This window comes from Chiloscyllium punctatum, chromosome 49 (assembly GCF_047496795.1).
Source record: "Chiloscyllium punctatum isolate Juve2018m chromosome 49, sChiPun1.3, whole genome shotgun sequence".
NCBI classification, from domain to species: domain Eukaryota; kingdom Metazoa; phylum Chordata; class Chondrichthyes; order Orectolobiformes; family Hemiscylliidae; genus Chiloscyllium; species Chiloscyllium punctatum.
In genome coordinates, this window is record NC_092787.1 from 25,035,685 (window position 1) to 25,061,070 (window position 25,386).

At 39.7% G+C, this 25,386-nt stretch overlaps 1 protein-coding gene across 6 annotated transcripts in view; it reads right to left on the reverse strand.

Annotated features, from left to right (window-relative positions):
• The window catches only part of slc25a25b (solute carrier family 25 member 25b), a 42,102-nt gene that overhangs the window by 13,191 nt on the left and 3,525 nt on the right, over nucleotides 1-25,386 (reverse strand). The window contains exon 1 of one of the 6 annotated variants that reach the window (XM_072565914.1): nucleotides 18,668-18,931. The exons of 3 other annotated variants lie outside the window; for them this stretch is intronic. In XM_072565914.1, coding sequence (XP_072422015.1) covers nucleotides 18,668-18,868 — 201 coding nt within the window. In that variant the 5' untranslated portion in view covers nucleotides 18,869-18,931. Of the gene's footprint in view, nucleotides 1-846; nucleotides 1,140-18,667; nucleotides 18,932-25,386 lie in introns of those variants that run through there. 2 more of the 6 variants (XM_072565915.1, XM_072565916.1) reach the window with 2 other exon arrangements.

Below are 25,386 nucleotides of genomic sequence, written 5' to 3' on the forward strand. Positions count from 1 at the left end.
ATTAAAAGAAGCAATATTAAACTGTGATACTAATGCAGGGACACAGTTGCAACATTAAGAATAAACCTATGTATTTGATAAGAGTCTTTCATGTTACTTGGAATCCTAAGGTGGGCTGGCAGTCACATACAAAGAAAGCATTTACATACCTTGAGGTACATATGCAAAAAATTAAAGATCCTAATCAATTATTGAAACAACTTATCCAAAGATGATAATTTAATAGGAAACCTTTCAAAAGGTAAGAGAAATACAAATTCTTATCTTTTGGCTACTCAGAACACTTTAGTGATAGATATTTCCAAAGTTTCCTCACAGATGCTATAGTTCCTTTGAGGCAAGGTTCTACTGAGGGACACCTACTGCACGCTCTCAATATTTACATCTTTATTTGGCCACAAAGTATCGCATGATAAAATGCGCAAAGTAGTAACGATGAAACACAGCCACAAGAGAAACCAAGACAAATGCATTATACCACGCATCAAATTGGAAGACTAACCACCTACTCAAGAATTCTCATTTAAGTTGTGCAGCTGTGGGGAGACCAGAAGGAAGTCTATTTGCTGTGATATTGTCAGTACAGCTTCCAGTAACAGGACAATGATATTGTTAATAGGAACCCGTAAGCAGGAATCTTTTAGTCTGTTCCACTCCACAGTGACTCATTCAGAAGGCAGTCAAAGTTGCGTAAGTATGGAACACATGGAAAAAAGAGGAAGCATCCTCTGAACAGCCATTAAATAGTACAGAATTCCTTAAAAAAACCCTCAAAATTCTCTAAAAAACCTGAAATGATAAAAAGTATTCTCAAACAAGAAACACTTCATGAACATGCAGATTTACCTGTCTCCACTTACGATAGGTTGATAACTCCTGTGAAGGGATGAAAAGGCTAAGCCTGAACAAAGATTTTAACTTAGCAGGCAGCCGTTCTGATTCAAAGTATTCAAACTCCCTTTCCAAATTATCCAGAACTGGCACAGTTAAACATAAACATAACATTTTGACCAATTTATCCAAAAGTATAATTCTTTACAAATTCAGATATATAAAATAAATAAGTTAAATTAAGTAATTATGATGTAGGCAGCCACCACTGAGGTACTGCTGAAATGCCGGCTGACTGAGAATCACATTACTGGAAGGCATTTACGTCACTTTTATAGCAGAGATCCGCTTTGCCTGCCCTTCCTGTATACGTAGTCTCTACACTGCTCTCGCCAGATCGGAGCACAGGTCTACATAATATTATCACACAAGAAAATCCTCAGCAAGCCTTAACAACTCAGTTAAAAAAGTAATTACACTAACATCGGATTCAGTGATGTACACTGGCCAGAATGGTATTGATTATATACTGATCAATAATTGGCTGGCAATTTTCTGGCGTTTTGCAAGGAGCATACTGACGTTAAAACATACGCACATGAATAAAGTTCATTAACATAAGTGCTGTGACAAGTTCAAATAGTTCAACATATCATATTTTAATAGATACTGTGGATTGCCATGTGACCAAGCATGTGTACACTATTTCAAAACATTTACTTGAACTCCACCAAGGTTAAAAAGTTTGACCATAGGTAATGCAATGACCCTGCACTGGAATGCCATATAGGGTACTATACGGCCATTCCATAGGAGAATGGTCTGTGCTTTTGTACCAAATGGATCAAAGATGGCTGTAAACATATCACATCAAGATCAAGAGGCAAAAGAGAGGTGCAGCCATATCAGTCATTCCAACAAGCAAGTGACTGTTGGGTGATCAGTGTCTAGATTTAGGCATGGATCAAGTTGCGTCTTTCATAGTACTGGAGTTCACAAGTGCAACAGATCAAAATTTTCCATGTGCAGAAAATTTATTTTCCATTTTGCACCTTAATTTCACAAAAACCTAAGTATCCCAATGACGAGGGGTAAATACACAATTTGTACCATTTATACAGAACATCATATATATGCAAAGATAAGCTGAAGGAGGGAAAGTAAAGGACAGTGCTGATTTTTTTTATTCAGTGCATCAATCCTTGCTTTCAATGTATGCCCATGAACCACTTGCAAATTTTTTGAAAAAGTTGGTTTTAAGCTGGCATTGCTTTAATTTGAATGTCATAAACTGCCACCTTGAGTTTAATTCAACTTAGTCATCCTGGTAGTAAACTCAATTTTGAACTTATGATTCTGCTGCTCAGGTAATGAAACACAGATGGACAATGGCTGCCTCAGTAAAAAATACCAGCAGGATGGCACCATGCACAATGCCACAACTTAGATCAAGATACCAACTTTTAGTGAGTATAAACACAGGGAATTAAAAATAAATTCCAATTTTAAAAAAAGACAAACAGTAGCCCTAAGATTTCATGGTTGGGAAGAGTTGGTTCGACTGTTCTTCAGTGATAGTTTTAGTAGGCCATTTGATACCTTGCTTTGAGGCGATGGACCTTAACTGTTGAGGTTTAGGTGTTCTAAAAATGCTGTGGATATTCCAGGATACTGACCCAACAATCAACAAAATGTGTAAGACTGAGGATGTTGTTACATAGATGGTGCTTGGCCAAAGTGAGGACTGCAGATGCTGTAGATCAGTAGAGTGTGTGGTGCTGGAAAAGCACAGCAGGTAAGGCAACAGAGGAGCCGGAGAATCGACGTTTCGGGCAAAAGCCCTTCATCAGATGGTGCTTGAGCTTCCAAGCACCTACTGCGCTCGTCTTTCAGAGGACAGAGATTGCTGGAATGGGTTGTGCTCTCAAAGGAGCTGGCAACAGCACATCCTACAGATATCACAAAGGGTAGGCATTCTGTGTTGGTGGAGAGAGCTGACGTTGAAACAAGAGAAGGCGATCAGATGGACTATTAAGAACATAAAACAGTACAGCACAGTTCAGCCCTTGATGTTGTGCTGGCCTTTTATCCTACAAGATCAGACTAACCAACTTACCCTTCATTATACTAACTCCAAATGTGCCTATCGAAGAGTCGCTTAAATGCCCCTAATGCATCTGACTCGACTACCACTGCTGCAGTGCATTCCATGCACCCACCAGTGTAAAGAACCTACCTCTGACACCTCCCCTAAACCATCCTCCAATTACCTTAAACTTATGCCCTCTTGTGATAGACATTTCCGCCATGGGAAAAAGTCTCTGGCTATCCACACCTGTAAACATATTGCACACTTCTATCAAGTCATCTCTTATCCTTCTTCGCTCCAGTGAGAAAAGCTCTAGCTTTCTCAAACTTTCTTCATAAGACACTACCTCCAGTCCAGGCCGCATCCTGGTAAATCTCCTCAGCACCCTCTCTAAAGCTTCCACATCTTTCCTATAATGAGACCAGAACTGAATACAACATTCCAAGTGCAGTCTAACCAGGGCTCTATAGAGCTACAGCATAGATTTTAGATTAGATTGGTGCTGGAAAAGCACAGCAGTTCAGGCAGCATCCGAGGAGCAGGAAAAGCGATGTTTTGGGCAAAAGCCCTTCATCAGGAAACGTCTGTACCACTCTAAATCTAGACTCTGCTTTCCAGCATCTGCACTCCTTGTTTTTACCTAGAGCTACAGCATAACCTTGCGGCTCTGAAACTCAATCCCCCGCTAATGAAAGCCAACACACCATATGCCTTTTAACAACTGTACCAACCAGGGTGGCAACTTTTGAGGAATCTATGGACATGGATCCCAAGATCCCTCTGTTCCTCCACACTGCCAAGAATCCTGCCTTTAATCCTATATTCTGCTTTCAAATTCGACCTTCCAAAGTGAATGACTTCACATTTTTCTAGGTTGAACTCCATGTGCCACTTATCAGCCCAGTTGTGCATGCTATCAATGTCCTGTTGCAACCTACAACATCAACCTTTGTCATCGACAAACCTACCAACCCACCCTTCCACTTCCTCATCCAAGTCAATTATAAAAATCAAAGAGCAATGGTCCCAAAAACTGATCCCTGCAGAACATCACTGGTCACCGAGCTCCAGACTAAATACAGGTTTTCCCTGTATCCCATGCCTCTTTACTTACTCAATGTGGAACCTTATCAAACCTTTAGCCCCCCTCACCTACATTCTTGAGGAAGAGCTTTGCTTGAAATGTCGATGCTCCTGGTCCTCAGATGCTGTCTGAGAGATTATGCTTTTCTAGCGCTGCACTTTTTGACTCTGATCTCCAGAATCTGCGATCCTCACTTTCTCCTGGAACCTTATCAAGAACCTTACTAAAAATCCATGTACACCATATCCACTGCTCTACCTTCATCAACGTGTTTTGTCACATCAAGGAATTCAATAAGGTTTGTGAGGCATGACCTGCTCCTCACAAAGCCATGCTGACTATCTCTAATCAAGCTATGGTTTTCCAGGTAATCACAAGCCCTGTTTCAGAATCCTCTCTAATACTTCGCCCACTGACTTAAGACTGACTGGTCTAATTCCCAGGATTATACCTTTTCCCTTTCTTGAACAAGGGATAACATTTGGCACCACCCCAGTGGACAGAGAGGACACAAAGATCATTGCCAAAGGCACAGCAATCTCTTCCCTCGCATCCTGTGGGAACCTAGGGTATATCCTGTCCGGCCCATGTATCTATCCTTGCATTTTTCATAATTTTCAGCACATCCCCCTTCCCAACATCAACCTGTTCTAGCATATCAGTCTGTTTCATGAATTCTCTCCCAAAGGCAGTAACTAGGTCTAGTGACCAGCTTTAAGAGTTCTTGTTGGCACAGAAATGCTTGCTGCCTTGATGTCAAGGTCAGTTATTAGGATAGAACATTTCGAACAAGACCAAATATCTGACCTTTACAAAAGTACATAGTGGCTTACAAACAATTTCAGATATTAATGATTGACTCAAATGAAGACAATGACGACTTGCATTTATATATCACCGAAAACCTCAAAGCACTTCACAGCCAATGGAATGCTTTTGAAGTTTAGTCACTGTCATAACAGAGGAAGCCCATCAATAAAAGCTACCACAAACAGCAATGGAACGAACGATCAGGTAATTTGTTTGGTGAGTTGATTTGTGAAATACATATTGGCTAGCAATCTAATGACATTCCTTCCAGGTATTTTAGTGTTAACCTGCTTAATTCAAATAGGTTAATGCCTTTTCTAAAAATAGAAATTAAATGTAATGAATGCTTTAAGCAGTCATCCCTTAAAACCTTAAATTTCTAAACACTATTCTAACCCAGTAGTTTAAGAAATCAGTTGAATTCCTAATTTCTTTTGGAAAGGCAATGACTGACATCAATTTGAACTACTGACATATGACAGGCCAATGATCTCCTTTTGTACTGTAATCATTGTTAATGTTTGGAAATACATTCCGACAATGGATGGAAATCTGAATGACAAATCACTTACATGGAAAAACGACAGAAGCTACCCCATGACAAGGCACTGAGCTGACTGGCCACTGGAGAAGTCACATGGTACAGATCAATAACATGATATTCAGCAATTTCCCACATGGATTGCCTGGCTTCCAATGGAAAATGAAGATAATTTAAATAATATTTTACTTTAACCAAACTGTACTGGTCATGAATGCAATCAATATAAAATGGTCAGATACTGAATTTGTTTGAATTAGGAATCAGGAAACAGTAGCTCTCCTTCCTCCACTGATCTGTACATAGTGGATTCTTAAAATCCACTATTCATAGCCAAACATCATTCATACTAAACAATGATTAAAATTAACTGGCTTCCCCTCCCCTGTAGAAGTGTTATGGAATCCTTTCTTTTACGCAGAAGACTCAAGCGTCTGAATGTAGAAGCAGCCAGGTTTTCCAGACAATCTGTGTCTATTAAAACAAAAAACGTTGGCTAATATTTAATAAATACCTTGCTGCACAGGTTCTCCTGCAAAGTAAAAAGGGGAAAAAAAAGGGGTGATAGCCTCAAAACTTGCTCCTGATCACCAACTGGACTGTCAAAACTAACCACTTGCTCCAAGAGAAGAAACTTTCCAAAATGATGAGAATTGAGACTAGAGAGGAAGCAGATTAGGGAAGCCTTTTGGGTCAGCGTGAGAGAGTTACGACAAATGTTTCTGCAATTTGTCATGCATCAAGGAAACAGCACAGCCCCAAATAATTCATCTCAGTTTAGTGATTAGTTAATTCTATCCTAGGAACAGAACTCTTTTTCATTCCCAAACAAGCTGCAGACATTCCAATTTTGTACAAAGGCCATTTTCTACCACTATTTCAATGGAGGTCATAAATTAGGAAAACAATTAATCAGTCCAAGCTGCTTAAAATATCTCCGCCACGACCCAAATATTCTGCTATACTACTTGCATGGATCGAAAGATATAGAACTCACGCCATCACTTTTGTCAGTCTGTGCTGGTAGCTTGCTGAGAAGCACCCTTATGACTGTTAATTAGAAACACTTCTCTCTCTCTATTATAACAGTGACCACACATCAAGAAAAGCCACTATTTTGGGACATCCAAACACTTGGAAAATGTATTTTTATAACACAAGTTATTTCTTTCCAGTTAAAAACCAATGTTTCAACAATTTATTGAAGAGAAAATTTTAAATTTTTCTGCAATCACTTTGTTTCAATGATTTTCATATGAACTAAACCACAACAGGCTCTTTCTGTTCGATAAGCATTAGCCGAAAGGCAAAGTACTTCAAATTTAAAGTACTTCAATTTCCCAAGGTTCATGCTTGAATTCATTCTATCCTGCTATATTCCTTTCGGATTGTAATGAATCCTCTTCTACGGTCAACAAGTTCAATATTGAAGATGGAAATCACTCACAACTCAGCATGCTTATGAATGACAGATTCCCAAAGCAAAGCAACTCTCAAACCATTCTGAACTTAGTCGCTGCGGGAGGATCTCAAAGACAGAAGTGCTTTTAGGATGTCCTCAAAAACATCCCTGAAGAGGACAAATAGCCCAACTACTCATGGGAAACCCTGGATTTGAAACTGACCAAGATGGAGATGGCTCATTTTGAACATACCAAACACCAAGATTTTTGTCAGGATTACGTTAAGGTAAAGTGCTAGAGAGCGCGTGCAAATTTACAAAGTAGTCATCTAACCAACCCAGAAGCACCGCAATATAGCAGATCTTTCTGACTTATTAACCATCTCGGAACACCATAATACCATAAGATCTGACCATTAAAGCCATTCAGCCTATCATTTGATTTGTTTCTCACCATCATTTTCCTGCCTTCTCCCCATGATCCTTGATCCCCTTACTAACCAGGGACCTCTACCTTAAAGGCACTTAGGGATTTGGCCTCCATAGCCCTCTGCAGCAATGAGTTCCACAGATTCACCATCCCCAGCTGAAGAAATCCCTCATCTCAGTTCTAAAAGGTCTGTCCCTTCAGAGACTGTCCCCTCAGGGCCTAGTCTCTCCGACCAATGGAAACCTCATTTCCATGTCCACTCTATGCATACCTCTCAGTATTCTGCAAGTTTCAAATCAAACCAAACACCCCCTCATCTTTCTAAAGCTCCATCAAGTACAAACCCAGACTCCACAACCACTCCTCATATGACATTGGACCCCCCACCCCCACCCCAACACATCCTTCCTTAGGTATGGGGCCCAAAACTGCTCACAATATTCCAAATGTGGTCTGACCAGAATACAGTCTCAGCAGTACATGTTTGTGCTTGTATTCTTGAAATGAATGCTGACATTGCACTTGGGTGGACAAAGTTAAAAATCACACATCAGGTTATAGCCCAACAGGTTTAACTGGAAGCACTAGCTTTCAGAGCACTGCTCCTTCATCAGGTGGTTGTGCTCTAAATCATCAACATTGCACTTGCCTTCCTAACCACCCAACTAAAACTGTAAGTTAAGGTTAAGAGAATCCTGAAGTAGGATACCATGCATTTCCAAGGATATCTCAATGTCATGCTTAATAGTAGACTCCAAAATCCTACTAAAGACCAAAGTCAGGCTAACTGGTCTACAGTTTCATGTCTTCTTTAACAGGAGTGTTACATTAGCCATTTTCTAGTCCTCTGGTCACTTTCCCCAGCATGTCTATTGATAGCTATTACATTCACTTCTGCCCCGATTCTCTCGACATTCTGATATGCTATTATTGCCTTGCACTGTGAATACGTTGTTTGGAGTGGATGCAGCCATCCTTGATCCTGAGGGACTGTCACTTACATGGCGGTAATATAAAGTGGAATCCTGTGTCAGTCACTAATGACTGGACCAAACCAAAAAAACACTAACAAGATTAACTTTGGGCAAGTTATTACCCATTTCACTGATATGGTGTGTTGCAATCCATTTTTACAGCACTTCTAACATAAAAACAATGTGCTTCACACAACCACCTAATCCACATGCCATCTCCTTCAAATTCCCTTGATCTGAACCGTGAAATTTAGTGCAGAACTGAAAGAGCACTATGTTGTCTGTGGTACCATTTTTTAGACAGAAATTAAACCATAGTCCCATCTTTCCCTCAAGGTTTGATGTAAAATATCCCAAGACAATTTCAAGGGCAGAAGATCTTCGCTATTAGGGTCAACGTTTAGCTTTCTCTTAAAAACAGACTATCTGGTCATTCATTCCTCTTTGAAAACGTGGCAGCTGTATAAGGTCCCACGGTGCGACAACAGTGAATGACTTCCTTTAAAAATCAGTTTAGGGATGTGTGCAAACCTCTCAAAACAGCACGTAGTGCTCAATCTTAGGTGGCTTGAAATGATGACAGTGTGTTTTAAATAGTGAGTGTTTTTACAATGGAGCTGATCATAAGCTGACTATGGAAAGCATTAACAGTTAATCACACTGGACTAGAGTCAGATGTGTCTGACCTGCAGTCAGTGTCACACACCAGGAGTTTTACCAAATAATTTAACACCAGTCCAGCAGCTTGCATGACCATCCCACGTTATCAAATATTGGCACATTTATCAACTTTTTTCACAATTTGTAGTGAATTTAAACAATTTATCAGCTGATAACCCATCACCACAAGTATCACTGGCAAACCCAAACCCTAAAAACCCTTTCACATTCTGTACTCCAGGATTCCAGTCTAGAAATTTTTTGCCAATACAAATAGCCCCATAATTCAGTACCATAATTTAGAGTTTTACTTTACAGTTTAAGTACAGGATAAGATTTAAATTGAATCGGAATGAAGCAAAATGGACCAACTCAGGCTTTCTGATCTCTCTAGTCCACCCTCCATGCAAGTTTAACAATTAACTAGACACAGCTCATTAAAATTCAACTGAAGTGAATTATCTTAACTTCAACTGCTGCATGGAAAAAAAAAGAATCTCACGTGTGGACTTGGTTACTTAGCTGTGCATATATGCAACAACAAAAAAACACGTCCCTTACTGAGAACTACCAATCACAGTAGCCTGCAGATACCCAACACAAAATTAGTTTTTGGCATTAGCAATACCTGGAAGATTCTTGCTTCCTCCATTATGGCGATTCTGGCTCAGACACATTCTTGAGACAATTTTATCTGTGATGCAACACTGTGGTGAAACCAGAAGTGTCTGTCACTTTTGCGTTTTGACACACACACAATGCACAAAAGCTATTCAGTCGTAAAAATCATTTAGCTGAAAATGCTCCAGATACAAGCAAACTATGAGAGCCTACTGATGAAATAGAAGCTCCACATCACAGCCAGGATTTCCAGTCCAAAACCAAGACAATTTAGAACAGAGTTAGCTCGTTTTTACTTCAATTTAAATCTCACGTTCCCTTGCTTTGACTTCATTTATATGTGCATCAACATTTGTTGAGACTAGCTTTGCCAGAGATCTAAGTAGATGCCTCAAGGAGAATTGGAGACTATTTGTGGACCCAAAGTCATCTTTGTGAACCTTGCCACCAACCCTTTTAAGTCCTGGTTCACCCTTTCAGGTTCCAAAAGTCATTCATGCTGCTATTCTCCTGCTCCCCTCTGCCTGTACAATAGTGTTCAAAGAAAACAGCTAATGCTGGACACAATGGCACAAAGCAGACCATTGTACACCATGTTTAAATGATGGCATCACAAGATTTATGTTCCAGTGCCTCTATCTTAAAAGGTCATTTTATGCAGGATGCAGGAGAAGCAGACCATTCAGCCATAGAGACTGCTTTGCCATTTGATGAGACCAATGGCAGATCGAATAATCCTGAACTCAACTGCCTTTTTCCCATAATCCTGGATTTAAAAAAAAACTCTGTACATTTCAACTTTGAATATTAATTACCCAGCCTGGACAGCCTTCTGTGTGAACAAATTTCACAGATTGACTAAGACAGAGAAGAAATACCTCATCTTTATCTTCAGTTGGGTTGTAGCAGTGTTTTGGGGTTCTCCAAAGAAACATTGCCTCTCAAAGCACTTGGCACAAAAATTTGGACAAGTTGGAGTTTCTAGATATTTGGATGGCTATTTGAGAAATTACAAAAATTCTTATACTCTCTACCGTCCTCTCTGGATAGGGGCAGAACCCCAGAAAGATGCCTTTTTAGCACTGCCTAGTGTCAAGATGGCACTGAAGTAGAAGCGCAGCATGTAGAGCCCATCTAATCCATCCGCCTTTTACTTTGTTTTCCTTTTTTTTAAAACAAACATTTCCATTTATCATCTTGCCTCTTTTAAACAGCTTCAACGGAAGGAGTCTCCTCTCAGCCCATGCCCAGTGATGTGGAGGTCTCGGCCAAATGGCAAACTAATAGCAGCCTTGTTTTAGAGGGGCGGTCTCAGCATGGAGATCTTGTACTGGCATGGAGGTCTTCTTCAGCTGGAGCTTCTGGGTATTCCAGCCTGGCAGTCTTCTCTGGCATGGAGGTATCGAGCCTTGTATTCCAACAGCCTGGTGTGGCAATAGCCTTGCCCCAAAGGGACAGTCTCAGTTTGGCGACAACTTCTGGGCATCTCATTTTATTCAGCTTTCTACAAACTGAAATCGATCAGAGATGAACTTTGCATTAAATTTTACCTTTTCTTCTTATTAAATGACAAGTCATGGATACTGGTGGAAGTGAGGACTGTAGATGCTGGAGATCAGAGCAGAGAGTGTGGTGCTGGAAAAGTACAGCAGGTCAGGCAGCATCCAAGGAGGAGAATTGACATTTCTGGCAAGAGCGCTTCATCAGGAATTTGTTTAGTTTTATGCTAGTCAGTGAGCTAACCACTTAATTACCCACACCTCCTCTTCAAAAAGAATGGAGATGGTTGGGAAGGGAAACAAGACAAGCAAATGTTTTGCTTGTACAGTGCCTTGATAGCACCAATTGCTGGAAACAACAGTTTTTTGTTAGTTTAACAATTTAAGACAATGGGGTTAACCAGATAGGTTTTTCAATATTAGACGATGGATTCATGATCATTAGGCTTTTAATTCCAGATTTTTTTTTGCCATGGTAGAATTTGAACCTGGGTCCCCAGAATATTATCCAGGAATAATACGATTAGGTCATCACCTCTCCCTTTCTCTTACCCTTTTTCCCATTCTCGTAAATTGTTCAAATATTAATTCACTCCCCTTTTAAAAACTAACAAAAAAAACATTATTTCTACTGAGTGGCTAGTCAGTGAACTAACATGAAACTAAACAAATGCCTGGTTGTGAGAAATAAGAATCTCTAATGTGCTCAATGCCTTTTAATAATGCATTTGGCTGAGTCCATTCTAATATTTTTACTTGCTTTTCATTTTATCAGGGTTTCTTAGAAACCATATGTTCATATAGCTGGAAAAGGCAGGAACCTAAAAGGTGCCATGCCATTAGAACTGTTACCTAAGTGTAAGGAGGTTGATTTAACATTCACTTCACAAGGTTGTTTACACGTGGAACCACAGGAGATGGGAGAGATACTAAACAAGTTCTTTGCAACACTTTTTTACTTTTGAGAAAGACACAGAGGCTAAGGAACTCAGGAAAATAAATATTTGATGTTTTGAAAATAGTCCACATTACAGAAAAGGTAGTGCTGGAAGTCTTTAAAAAAAAACGAAGGTGAAAAAATCTCTGGGATCTGATCAAGTGCGTTCCAGGATGATGTCAGGCAAAATTAGGGAAGATTTTGCAGGGCCCCTAGCAGAGATATTTGTATCTTCTGTAGCCACAGGTGAGGTGCCAGAGGACTGGAGGATGGCTAATGTTGTGCCTTTTTTTTTAAAAGAAAGGCTGCAAGGAGAAGCCTGGGAATTATAGATAGCAAGTCTGACATCAGTGGTGCGTAAGTTGCAGCAAGGTGATTCTGAAAGATAAGACTCGCATCTATTTGGAGAGGCAACGACTGATTCAAGATAGCATAGTTTGGAGCATGGGAAATCATGTCTCTCAAACTTGACCACAAGTATTTTTTTTGAGGATGTAACTAAAAAGATCGATTAAGACAGAGCCATAGATGTTGTCTACATGGACTTCAGCAAGGCCTTTGACAAGGTTCCATATGGTAGACTGATTAGTGAAAGTTAGGTAAAAACAATGACTGCAGATGGATTTAGGGAAAGCTTACCAATTGGATATGAAATTGGCTAAATGGTAGGAGACAATAGTGGTGGAGGTTTGCTTTTCTGACAGGTGGCCTGTTCTACAGGGATCAGTGCTGGGTCCACTGCTGCCTGTCATTCATTTAAATGATTTGCAAGAGAATTTAGAAGGAGTGGTTTCCAAAGTTGCAGACGACACCAGAAATGGTGGTATAGTGGAGAATGAAGGTTATCTAAGATTACAAAGAGATCTTGAGCAATTGGGTCAACAGGTGAGTAGCAGATGGAGTTTAATTTGGATAAACACAATATATTTCATTTTGGTAAAACGAGCAAGGGGAGAACTTATACACTTAATGGTACAGGCTTGAGTAGTGTTTTCAAACAAAGAGATCCAAGGGTTCAGGTACATAATTCATTGAAAGTCGCACCACAGTTAGACAGGGTGATTAAGGAGACATTTAGCACATTTGCCCTCATTGTTCAGACAAATGAGTTTAGGAACTGAGAAGTCATGTGGAGGTTGTACAGGACATTGGTGAGGGAACTTTGCAGTACTGTGGACAGTTCTGATATATAAAGGATATTAAATTGGAAAGGGTGCAGAAAATATTTAAAAGAATGTTGGCGGGACTGGAGGGTTGAGTGATGGGGAGGCTCAGACTTCTTTCACTAGAGCATACGAGGTTGAGGGTTGACCTGGTAGAGATTTATGAAATCATGAGGGGCATAGATAAGGTGAATAGCAAAGACTTTTTTTTCCCTCTAGGGTGGAGAACTTCAAAACTAGGGGGCATATGTTTAAGAGGAGAAAGATTTAAAAAGGGACCTGAGGGGCAATGTTTTCCATAGAGGATGTTGAGCATATGGAACGAACTGCTGGAGGAAGCTGTATATGCAGGTACAGTTACTACAATTTAAAACATTTGGACAGGTACATGAATAGGGATATGGGCCAAATGCAGGTAAATGGGATTAATTTAGTTTTGTAAATTTGGTTGGCATAGACAAGATAGACAAAAGGGTCTGTTTTTGTGCTATATGACTATGACTCAATTAACTTGGTGACTTGTTATTGTGCACTCTGTAGCCAAAATAAGTCAGCACTGGAGAAAGCATATGATGGGGCACAAATCAATTGCAGTCTGGATGGTTTGAGCTTTTCAGTATTGTCGCAGCTTCATGCATCCAATCTAGCCCATTTCACCTTACCCATATATTCAACCAGAAATCTGAGCAATAAAGCAATGGTAACCACTACAACATTCTAAAATCATGATTTTTATTCATGTACCTGTCCAAATGTTTTTAAGTGTAGTAACTGTACCTGCACATACGGCTTCCTCCAGCAGTTCGTTCCATATACTCACCATTCTCTATGGAAAACATTGCCCCTCAGGTCCCTTTTTAAATCTTTCTCCTCTCTGGATAAAGGACCAAAATAGATTTGGTGCAGTAAAACATTTAGACCATAAAATACAGGTGCAGAATTAGGCCATTTATTGACATCTGCTATGCCATTTGATCGTGGCCAATACGTTTCTCAACCCCATTCTCCTGCTTTTGAGAAAGTATAAGGTATGAGTAGCTAGGGAAAGTTCAGTTTTGCATTGTGTAACAGCTCAGCTAGCATGACTTTAACCAGATAAGAACTTGCAGTAAACAATTAGATGCTGGAGACAAGGGTAATGGGTTAATGAGATGCAAAGTATCCATTATGTAATACCAGTTAACAAGGTGAAAAGCATCCATTATGTAATGCCAGTTACCAAGTTTAAGATCACCCATTATACAATGGATGAACCTTTACTGTTGATGCTCACTGACTATAACAGTCACCCAATCAATATAGTTGTTGTCTTATTTGGATGCTGCTTCCTATAGTGACTATATAGTTCCTTAAGAATCTGCTGTTCGAGAGAGGACAGAGAACCCATGTTTTTGTGTACATGGGCAATCATTCTCTCTCCCTCCAGGGCCCAGAATAAAGATGAAGGAAGTAAAGCCATACTGTGTCTTTGAATGTTTGCTTCAACTAACACAGGGATAGTGTCTTCCCATTTTTCTTTCTCCCCATTACCCTTGATCCCTCACTAAAATCAAGAACTCTTTCTTGTCCTTAGATGAATGGAAGTGCACTAGGACAGAGTGGGGGTGCTGCACCAACCCTGACCTGTGCACTGTAACCCAATATGCCCTTTCAATTCGGAGCCTGCTGGACTCTATGTGAAGGCCCAAAAACTTTGGCAGCCAGTTTTCAAAGAATCTCACTGGCTGCTCACCTTCAGGGAGCCCAACAATTCAGAGATTTATCCTCTGACCTCAATTTTCGAGGTCGTTGATATGGTCATGCAAGGCCCGCCCCTCTCGCTCCAGCACCTGGATTCAACTGGATGAGAACTCCATTGCAGCTTCCGAGGCATTAGTTTGACCCTCCACCTCCTCCAGCCTCTCCCAGAGGCCCTGGATCTCCTGCAGCATAGATTGGACCTGGGTACGAAACTCCCCACAGATCTCCTCAATCACAGCCCCAACTTTCAAGGTAAGTCTCTCCATCGCCACAGCCAATGCCTGAGTGTCTGTCAGGTCCAGGGGTGGTGTCAGGAGAGGCTGCTGCTGCAGTCTCTGGTGTTATAGGTGCTGCAGGGAAGGAGTGCCCCTTCTGCTGCTGTTTGCTTGCTCCTTTGGCATCCTTCCCACTCCCAGATATTAATAAATGTGTTCTGTAAGGTTTTAAACTAATAGTTCCACCACATAAGTTGGCCAGGGATGGCAAAAAAACACCAGTATGCCTTGGCTGTTAGGCAGAGCTGTCCACAACAATTCTACAGAATCACCGCCATCTTGCCGAGTCAAGAACCCTTTCTTAAAGAGGCTCAATGACTTGGCCTCTACAGTCTTCTGTAGCCAGTAATTTCAATGATTCACCACTGTCTGGCTGAAGAAATTCCTCATCTAAAAAGATCGTCCCTTCACTGAGTGCACCCTTGGATTTCAAGTTCCTTTGGGCCAGGAAAAGCACCACTGCTACTCTAGAAAACTTGGGTCTGACTTACACTGGGCACCCCCTACATGACCATAAACAAATTGATCCCAACACAATTTTGGGCAGTAATCAGGAACTGTTTGCATTAGGTCCCAGCAAGGACATCTTGCAATCCAAACTCCCCTTCCAACCGGAGTCTCCCAAGTTTGAGCTGTAGTCCCAACTAGAAACAAGGTTTGATTAACAAAATCTCTTAGCAACAGCTTGCTTTTCCTACAGCCCCTCCGTCCATGTTTGAGCTGAAAGGAAGCTATGTAATATACAGGGGGCCAGTTCTGGGTGCTCTAAGTGGCACAATAGTGACATTGCAAACTGCTGTAAACATCAAAAGGCAAAAAGTAATTTCTCAGTTTGTGATGAATTATCTAAGACTTGGACACAAAGCAGACTCAAGATACCAGGGACCAGGTTTTACAACCATGATGTCAATGGCAACCAACTTACAGTAACCTTTTTTCTTACAATCAGCATACTGATTCTTTTTTCCACTTATTAATGTAATTTCAGCAATACCACACAAGTGCAAAATAGATTATTTCTTCCCAAAGTTTCAGCTGTTTCCCAAAATTCTCTAAAGGAAGAATCTTCTCCATGATTGGCAACCCACCAAATAACTTTGCACCTTCAGTTTTCCGATATTTCACCCATCCAAGTAACACAGATGAAACAATTGCGAGGAAGAATTTTCAGCCTGGCTCTCACTCAATTGTTATTTTTCTCAAGGTAATATAGACGTGCAAGAGCTCAATATAAGTAGTCAGACCCCTTGGCATCATGGTAGCCCACAAACCCACCAACACACTAAAACAGCAGCTAATGAATTTGAAAGACCCTATAATGATAACGAGCAAAACTAATGTAATTTACAAAATACCATGCAAGGACTGTAACAAACACTACATTGGACAAACAGGCAGAAAACTAGCTAGCAGGATACATGAACACTAACTAGCCACAAAAAGGCATGACCCTCTCTCACTAGTATCCTTACATACAGATGACAAAGGATACCACTTCATCTGGGACAACACATCCATCCTAGGACAAGCCAAACAAAGACACGCACGAGAATTCCTAGAAGCATGGCATTCCAACCGAAACTATCAATACACACACAGAGTTAAAACCCATCTACCAGCCCCAGAGAAAAAGAACTGGAAGTGACTTCACCACAGGAAAATGACATCACCAACCCAAGAACCCAAACATATAAATAGAAAGCAGGAATTTTCAGCATTGCTTCGCATGAGGTCCATTGAAGATGTAACCTAGTGGGGTGACGAAACGTTTGGAAATGAACCTTCCAGCTCAACGAGCAAACCTACAGCCAGAAATTGATGGAGAAACCGCAGAGGTCTGGCAGCATCCATAGGGAGAAAGTAAAGTCAGCATGGAGTCTGGTGACTCTCCATCAAAATGAAATGTTAACTCTTAGAGAAGCTGCTGTGTTTCTCCAGCAATTTCATTTTTGTTTCAGATGTTCAGAAGAGTATCTGTGGTTTTTGGGTTTATTAACACACTTTCTAAGATGACTCAGGAGTCAGTGTCAAAAAGCAATTAAAGTGGCAGGCTAGACAAACCAACAGCAATATCAAAAAGTAGAGACCACTTATCTTTCTAGTTGAGATAAGTGGCAATTTACAGATCAAAATATGCAGATCAAATTGTAAGACTGTTGTTATTTCAAAATGCATTTCCAACTGTTACTCTAGACCTTGGAGACTTGGAAAACTAGAAAGCAAAAACAAACATTTTACGATGCTAAAGAAACCCAGTTACACTTTAGATGGAAATGCTATTTGCGGAAGGATATGTTCTACTGCATCTCCACTTCAAATTTAAGAATTATTCCCTTTGGTGCAAGCAGCTCATAGCAAACTAAAGAATTACTTAATTGCATAACATGCAACAACTCGAGCTTATCCATATTTCGCCAAGAGACCATAAAACATTCAGGATAAATAACCACCACAACTGATAACTACACTGCACAACTAAATGCAAATTTACACTGTTAAATTATCCCCAAATTGCAGTAGAACAAAAGGGATCAATGCACCTGAAGGAAACAGCTGCATTTTGGATTTTTTGATTAAACCAGTTGGTACAATAATTCTTGACATTCAGTTTTGTTCAAAGCCGTTTTCAACAATGCCACTACATACCCCTCAAGCATAAAAACAAAACAGACCAATCAGGACTAAATAAATCTTACGAAAATGACTAAAATTAAAGTTCGGTTTCGCTAAGAAATTCAATTATTGGTTCCCTCAATTTTCCAACTTGCCAAAAATTCTCAAAAGAGCAACTTTTAATGTTGAAAATACAGCTCAGTAGTCTTTGCAAGATTTCTCAAAGTCAAGGTTGATTGCTAAGTCTCTTGTCGTACGAAGTATATTTCGATCGCAGCTTAGAGTGAACAGGCAAAGGAGGCAGTCCTGAATGAACTCTAAAACCTGCTCAAGTAATACTCCATTCTGCGAAGTCATCAAGCCTCAGACCTTGCATAGTCACAGCTGGCATAATAAAAATTACATCCAAAGATGCAGAAATTGTTTCAAGATGGCTAAAACAATGTAGATTTTAAACTGAGTCAACAACAGGGATATGTTTGCGGGTTAGACTGATAAGCACTGCACTGCGACAAGTTAATTTGTTTTTTTGCTTTAGGTGCATCATGGCCATTGTTCCAAAGAAAAACAATCACAAGCAAGCATACATCATTACCCATTAAGCCAATAAATGAGTAAGTGTGCTTACTCTTATGAAGGACAACAAAAGAAAAAAACTCCTGTGACGGATTAAACAATGTATTCTGATGTGTAAGGCAAAACACATTTCATACCACACAGGCAATCATTCTTTTACGTTTACTGTAAAACTTGCTGTATAAAACCTTTTCTATAGCAAAAGGGAGAAGCAACATTCATTTTTCAAAACACATTAAATGCAAAGAGTTTTATAAATAGTTATTTTAACTTGGCAAACTTTTTTCACATTAATAAATGTATAACAGCTCCAGGGGTGTTTGCTCAAGGAATTAAAATTGGATCTTGGACATGCAACATACCCTCTAAAGTTTTTGAAACAAAGCTGCATTGCTCTTGGACCACAAGAATCTTCACACTACCTTTACTGGTTCCTGCACATCTTTCTTTGTCTGCCAATGGCGCTTTCCGTCAGCATCATTCCCATCCTCTCTGTCTCTGGGTTTCCCCTGTGTTTCAGTTGCATTGTTCAAGTTACAGGCCTGTTCCTTCCCCATACCTGCATTCTGACACACCACATTCAGGAACAGGTTATATAGATACTCATAAATAGTCTTAAGCATCCTGTATCTTAAGAATTTAAGACTAAAAAATTTGTTTGACTCCTGTTCGGGAAATGCTGCAGCACAATACACTGTGCTATATAAACTGAACAACAGGCCACAAAGGTTGTGAAAGTTAATGCAGAGGAGAATCATTCTCCCTGCAGTGTCGCAAAACCTGCAGACTCAATGCAGTACTTTACTAACCATTCACAGACCAAGATACTAAGATGCTTTATTAAAGAACCACCCTTTAGCCAATCAAATTATCGATTTTGATGTTGAAGCACCTTTGGAGTCACTGTTGATGACAAGCTGCTGAGCAGTTTATGTAAATCCACCCAATTTTTCATGTGTTAGACTAGAATATTTGTATCAGACAAGCTCATGGAAAATACAATCAACATTAACTAGCACCTTTGTTTCCACGGGATGCATCAAGGAAACAGGCAAAGCTTGTTGAATGGTTACTCTACTCAGTACAAAACTGTATAAAAATCGTAATTAAGCAGAGGTTTTTCCACAGGTCATAATCATTTTTAACCTACATTTACCACAAAAGAATTTAATTCCCTTCTTTTGATTAGGTAGGCAGCAATGATGCAAAACTGGCATAAAACAAAGTGATAATGACAAAGTCAAATTCTGAATAAAATAACTCCAATGTAATACATCTTTAATCTGTATCAGTTTTAGAAAGCTTATTTTAAAGTGAAACGTAAGATGGTCAATATATTGTTTAGGTGGCCAGATTTCACACCAGTGATGCAACATTAAAATCCAAAGCTTTTTTTGAATGCGTAAAAAGGTAAAGTCACCACAGTTTTACCAGACCATAAGGCTGCTCTCTCATTACAGAGACATGACTGGTAGTGGTTTAACCAAAGGGTCACCACACTTCAGGTGAGAGGAGAGGTTATGAAGGAGGGTCCTTAACTTAACCCACATTGTTGCCATCACGCTGCATTGCAAGTCAGCTGTTCAACCAACTGAGCTAACCAATTCCTCTTTTCAGTACTAACCAACAAGAAATAAGTTCAATTCCAGATCTGCGTACTTTAGAATTTGTATAGTTAGAGAGTCAAAGAGCTGTACAGAACAGAAACAGACCCTTCGGTCCAACTTGCCCATGCCAACCAGACATCAGAAATAAATCTAGTCCCATTTGGCTCGTTCTCCTTGTATTCCATGTGATCAAAATCTTGCTAACCAGTCTACCATGAGGAACCTTATTGAATACCTTACTGAAGTCCATATAGCTCATGTCCATCGCTCTGCCCTCAACCCTCCTGATCTCCCTCTTAAGTATATTTCTACTGCCTTTATACTCTCCTAGGGATTCACTCAATATCTGCTGTCTATATCTGATAAATGCTTCCTCCTTTATCTTAACCAAAACCTCACTCTTCGTGTTCATCCAGCATTCCCTGCACCTGTCAGTCTTGCCCTTCAGCCCAACAAGAACATAGTCTCTGGACTCTCTCATTTTTAATGTTTCCCATTTCCTGCTGTTCTTTTACCTTCAAACATCCATCCCCAGCAAGTTTTGAGAAGATTTGTAGCTCAGGTTGAGATTCTGGATGTAGGTTTAATCGCTGAGCTGGAAGGTACATTTCAAGACGTTTCTTCACCGTATTAGGCAACATCTTTCGTGGGTCTCCAGGCAAAGCACTGCTGATAATTCCTGCTTTCTATTTATATGTGTGGGTTTCTTCGGGTTGAATGTTGCTTGCCCCAAAGTGCTCCCCCACTAACACCTAGTCATCTGCCCTGACTTATTTCCCAACAGTAGGTCAAGTTTTACACCTTCTCTAGTAGGTACATCCACACACTAAATAGAAAGCTTGCTTGTACACACAAACTCCTCTCCATCCAAGCCCCTAACACAGTGAGTGTGGTAGTCAGTGGAAGTTAAAATCCCTTACCACAACCACCCTATTATTCTTACAGATAACGGAAATTTTATTTCTCAGTTCCATCCAAATAACGTCCCTGGACACATTCCCACGAATATCTTCCCTAAATACAGCCATTACATGATCCCTGATCAAAACCACCACTCCTCCTCCTCCTCCCCCCTTGATGGAACCAATGGCATATCTGAATCAAGATGGCAGGTGACTTATATGTGAAAGTATAAAGTATATACTTATACTCAAGCACCTGCTTCTTTTGCCATCATTATATTATTGTATTAGTTTAGATAAATTAGAATCCACATTCAGCTTACATTGAAGAGGAGCTGTAGCAAAACAACTTGTTACAGCATCCAATGTTCAGTAAGGAGCCATGAATTTTATTGTATTAAGGCCCATCCTTTCACATAACAAGGAAATGCAAAATTCAGTTTGAAATGTAGCATTTTCTAGCACTTTCATTATGAAATATGCATAACTATGTACGGAACAGAACATTGCTTATGGAAGCAGAGAAAGGTCTAAAATGTAAAGGGTAAAGTTGTCAAACTGAATCATAGGGATGCTCTCTCATTAGAGATACAAAGACAACTCAATCATAGAATCCCTACAGTGTGGAAATAGGCCATTCGGCCCATTAGTTCCACACCAACCCTTCAAAGAGCATCCTACGCAGACCTGTCCCCACCACCTTATCCCCGTAACACTGCATTTCCCAAGGCTAATCCACCTAGCCTGCACATGCCTGACACAATGGGCAATTTAGCCTGACCAACACACCTAACCAGCACATCTTTGAACTGTGGGGGAAAAAAATTCCTGCTGACCCTGAGAACATGCAATCTCACACATACTGTTGCCCAAGGGCAGAATCAACGCTAGGACCACAGCGCTTTGAGACAGCAGTGCTAACCACTGAGTCACCGTGATGCCCAACTGAGAGTCACCCCACCTCAGGAAAGAGAGTGAGGTTGAGAAGTGGAGAGTCTATTTTTGAACTCACACTGTTGGCATCACGAGAGGATTAGAGGGCAGTTAGAACAAGTGCAAAAAACAAGGATGGAATTCCCCAGGCCTGGGGAAAGAAGGGGCATTTCATTGCACAGCAGGTTAAAGACTGACAAGACAAATTGTGCTGAACAAGAGTTATGAAAATGGACAAAAAGTCTACATGCAAATCTAAATGAGGAATAATCTTGCTGAGCCATAAACACAACTGCTCACATTTGCAGCATCAGCACTTGCAAGATAAAAGAAAATGACAAGAAGGCACATACTCTAATACCATTCCCTGAAAATGCCACACAATTCTTCAAATTTTAATGGACTTTCAGCATTTTTGTAATAAAGGGTTTTAGAAGTGGGACATAATATAAATTAATGCCCCGAGTTCAAATCAAAATTAACAGATATCAATAAACATCAGCAAAATGCACAATGAAATAAGACCCTGCAACACAGCTGAATTCAAACAAATGCAGCAGCTAAGAGGCACAGGAGACACTAGAGTAAGCATCAAGATAGTTGTACAACCTGCATTTGTATAGTAGTTACAATGTATGCAAACATATTGGCTAATGGGACAAGATTAAACGAGGATATTTGGTAGGCATGGATAAATTGGACTGGGTTTTTCCATGCTGTACAATTCTGACTCTACATACACATCTAAACCTATGTTCTGTAAGTAATTACTCCCTACTGTTTCCACAACTATTCTTAACATGCAATTCAGCTTTTTGTTGTGTGACTAATTAAATAACATGATCCAAAAATACCACGCCAATTCTGGAAGGACTAAACCTCAACTATATTTTGGAGAGACTACTAGAGTGAAGAAATGGCAGTAAGACTGCTAGCAGCAATATGGAGATAAACTAAGAATCTCAATGTATAGCATTTTCAATTGCATCTAATTTATTTACTAGAGCACCATGAAATACACCTAGTGACATGTGTAAGATGGATTAAAACCTTAAGGACATAGGACTGCATATTCTTTTTCTTTATACTGGATACTACACCATTTTAACATTGTATCTACACATGTGCATGAGAGGGAGCACAAGTGGTTGCAAAAAGACTATATGCTTGACATTGTATCTTCACTATTTTTCTTAGGACTACCATTCATTTTATAATGAAAAAGTAAATCATATGTGACATGCTACAAACAGCACTAAACTTGTGCTCTAGAGTTCCAAAGCAACTCCGCCAATATAAACCTTGTGCTAGTCACTATCGTGATAGATAGCCCCAAGAGACCACAATACTAATCTTATCCAATACTTCATGACAACAATCAAGCAAAGCTAAAGCATTTTATAAACATCATCTCAACCCTCGAATGAAATTACAGGTTTTAATTTCTATCCAGCCACATTGCAACATGGTCAGTTATATTTCACTTTTGGTGCTCCCTCAAAAAACAAAATATTAGAATTTTAAAAATACCAACACTACGCAACAAAAAAAAATCACAAGTACAGCCTTAAAAACAAAATCTTGGATAAAATTATCAAATTTGCCATTTGCAGTTAAAATAAACAGTCCACTGAAAACAGAAATAAATTCAGTAGCATCAACATCTGAGTCAAGGAAAAAAATTTAAGAATAAAGGTCACATTCTCAAGTTTCAGATTCAGACAATAATATCAAGAAAATTTACTGTAACAATACCATTTATCCCGTGGCATTTAGGTTTTGCTATTAGTTCCGCGAATAGCTGACTTCGCCTTTAATTCAACAGTCTTATTCGTGAACAAAATGTGCTTGTGTGCAATTTTTTAAATTAGAAAACGCGACAATGTTGATGGGCTTTAAAAGAAATATTCTATCCTACATGATATCGAGAGTATATGCTTGACTATAGGTTGACCAGGGCTCAAGATCTCTCTCCACACAATCACTCCCTACCCAACTCTGGGCTCTTTGAACACAGTCTCAAGGTCTACTTAGTCATTTTCAGGGCTCCTTTCTCCTCAACAATTTCTTTGTTAGATTATTCTATCATCATTTTCTGATATAGGAACACTTATGAAACTGTTGGAAATTCAGAGATGCAGTCTCCTGGCCTTGACTCTTGGTTTAACAGAATCAATCCTTCCAGATCTCACAACTAAATTAAAATAAATAAATAAGCAAAAAAACTCAAAGATGGGTTATAACTGTACTTAAAATCAATCATATACACAAACAGTTCTGGCCCAATTCTATATAGAATGGATTGCCGTGCTTTGATAGAAACTTTGTAATAAGATTGTAAGGCATATTACGAACTAGAGCTAAGGACTGAAAGGATTGATATTTAACTGGCTCAATACAACCAACTTTTCTTACTTAGCATCTTGCTCAACCTCAAGGTACCTCAATACAAGCCTCCTGCTACAGTGAAGAATCTAGGTTCACTCACACTGAGCTCAATGCATTTCCCCAAGCACTTCCCAAGCAACACATTCATCACAGCCAGGATCATTGACTGATCACCACCATCACGCCAGAACACACTGCGACTTCACCACAATCAGCTTTCTTCTCCCCTGCTTTTGCTGCTCTTCCAATCACAGAAAAATAGAATTAACAATTCAAGTCCAGCAATCTTTTCAAACATTAACAGTTTTTCATTCCCCAAAAGCTGGCAGAACTGATGAGTTTCTCCAGCACTTTGTTTCTGTTTCAGATTTCCAGCATCCAGAGTTTTATTTTCTTTCAAAATAAACCTCTTAGATCAAGTAAAGAGAATCCTACAAGTTGAAGAACCAGGAGCATCTCGGTTCTAAATGTCCTCTCAAAAACTGATGAACCACCTGATGAAGGAGCGGCACTCCGAACGTTAGTGCTTCCAACTAAACTGTTGGACTATAACCTGTTGAGTCGTTTTTAACTTAAACCACCTTAAAACAGCCTTGAGCTGATTGCTTAGGCTCACCTATTCTAATGTTTCCAAATATGACTCAAGTGTCTTTTTTTCCCTCTTCATAACAAACCCAAGAAGTGCCATGGCATACTCTCCTATGGTAAAGGCATAATATTGATGCAGTTGATGTCATAAGCACTTGGAATGACACTTCAGGATCTTTTATGACCACCTGATAAAACATAACTTCAAAATAACTTGCCCAAAAGACAACACACCATGGAACACCAAGCAATTTGGACACCATGAAAGAAAAACAACGCGGACACTGGTATTAACTGGGCACACTAGGCAAAGCCTGCAGACAGAAAAAGAGTGTTACAATCCCGTGTTTCTGACCTCATCTGACAGGAGGCTTGACTTTTTCAGTATTTCTTTGCTGTTGTGTGTTTTAGATTTCCAGTTTTTTTTTGTGTTTTGCTTCTGAACCAATGTATCCCTCTGAATTTGCAGGACCCACAACAGCTGACAATTATCTAGTATGTACTTCATCATTTCAAATGCTATCTTTCAGGTGATACATTAAAATCTCCCATGGTATCAAGCCAAAGACTAGATGTATTGAAACAGCATCTTTAGCGTAGAATATCATGTGGTATGTCACAGGAGCATGAATAAACTGACCAATTTATTCCTTAGAACTGCACTTAAAATACAGATGTATAGTCATCCAATTATAACCAAGACAAATGGAAACATCAGGACGG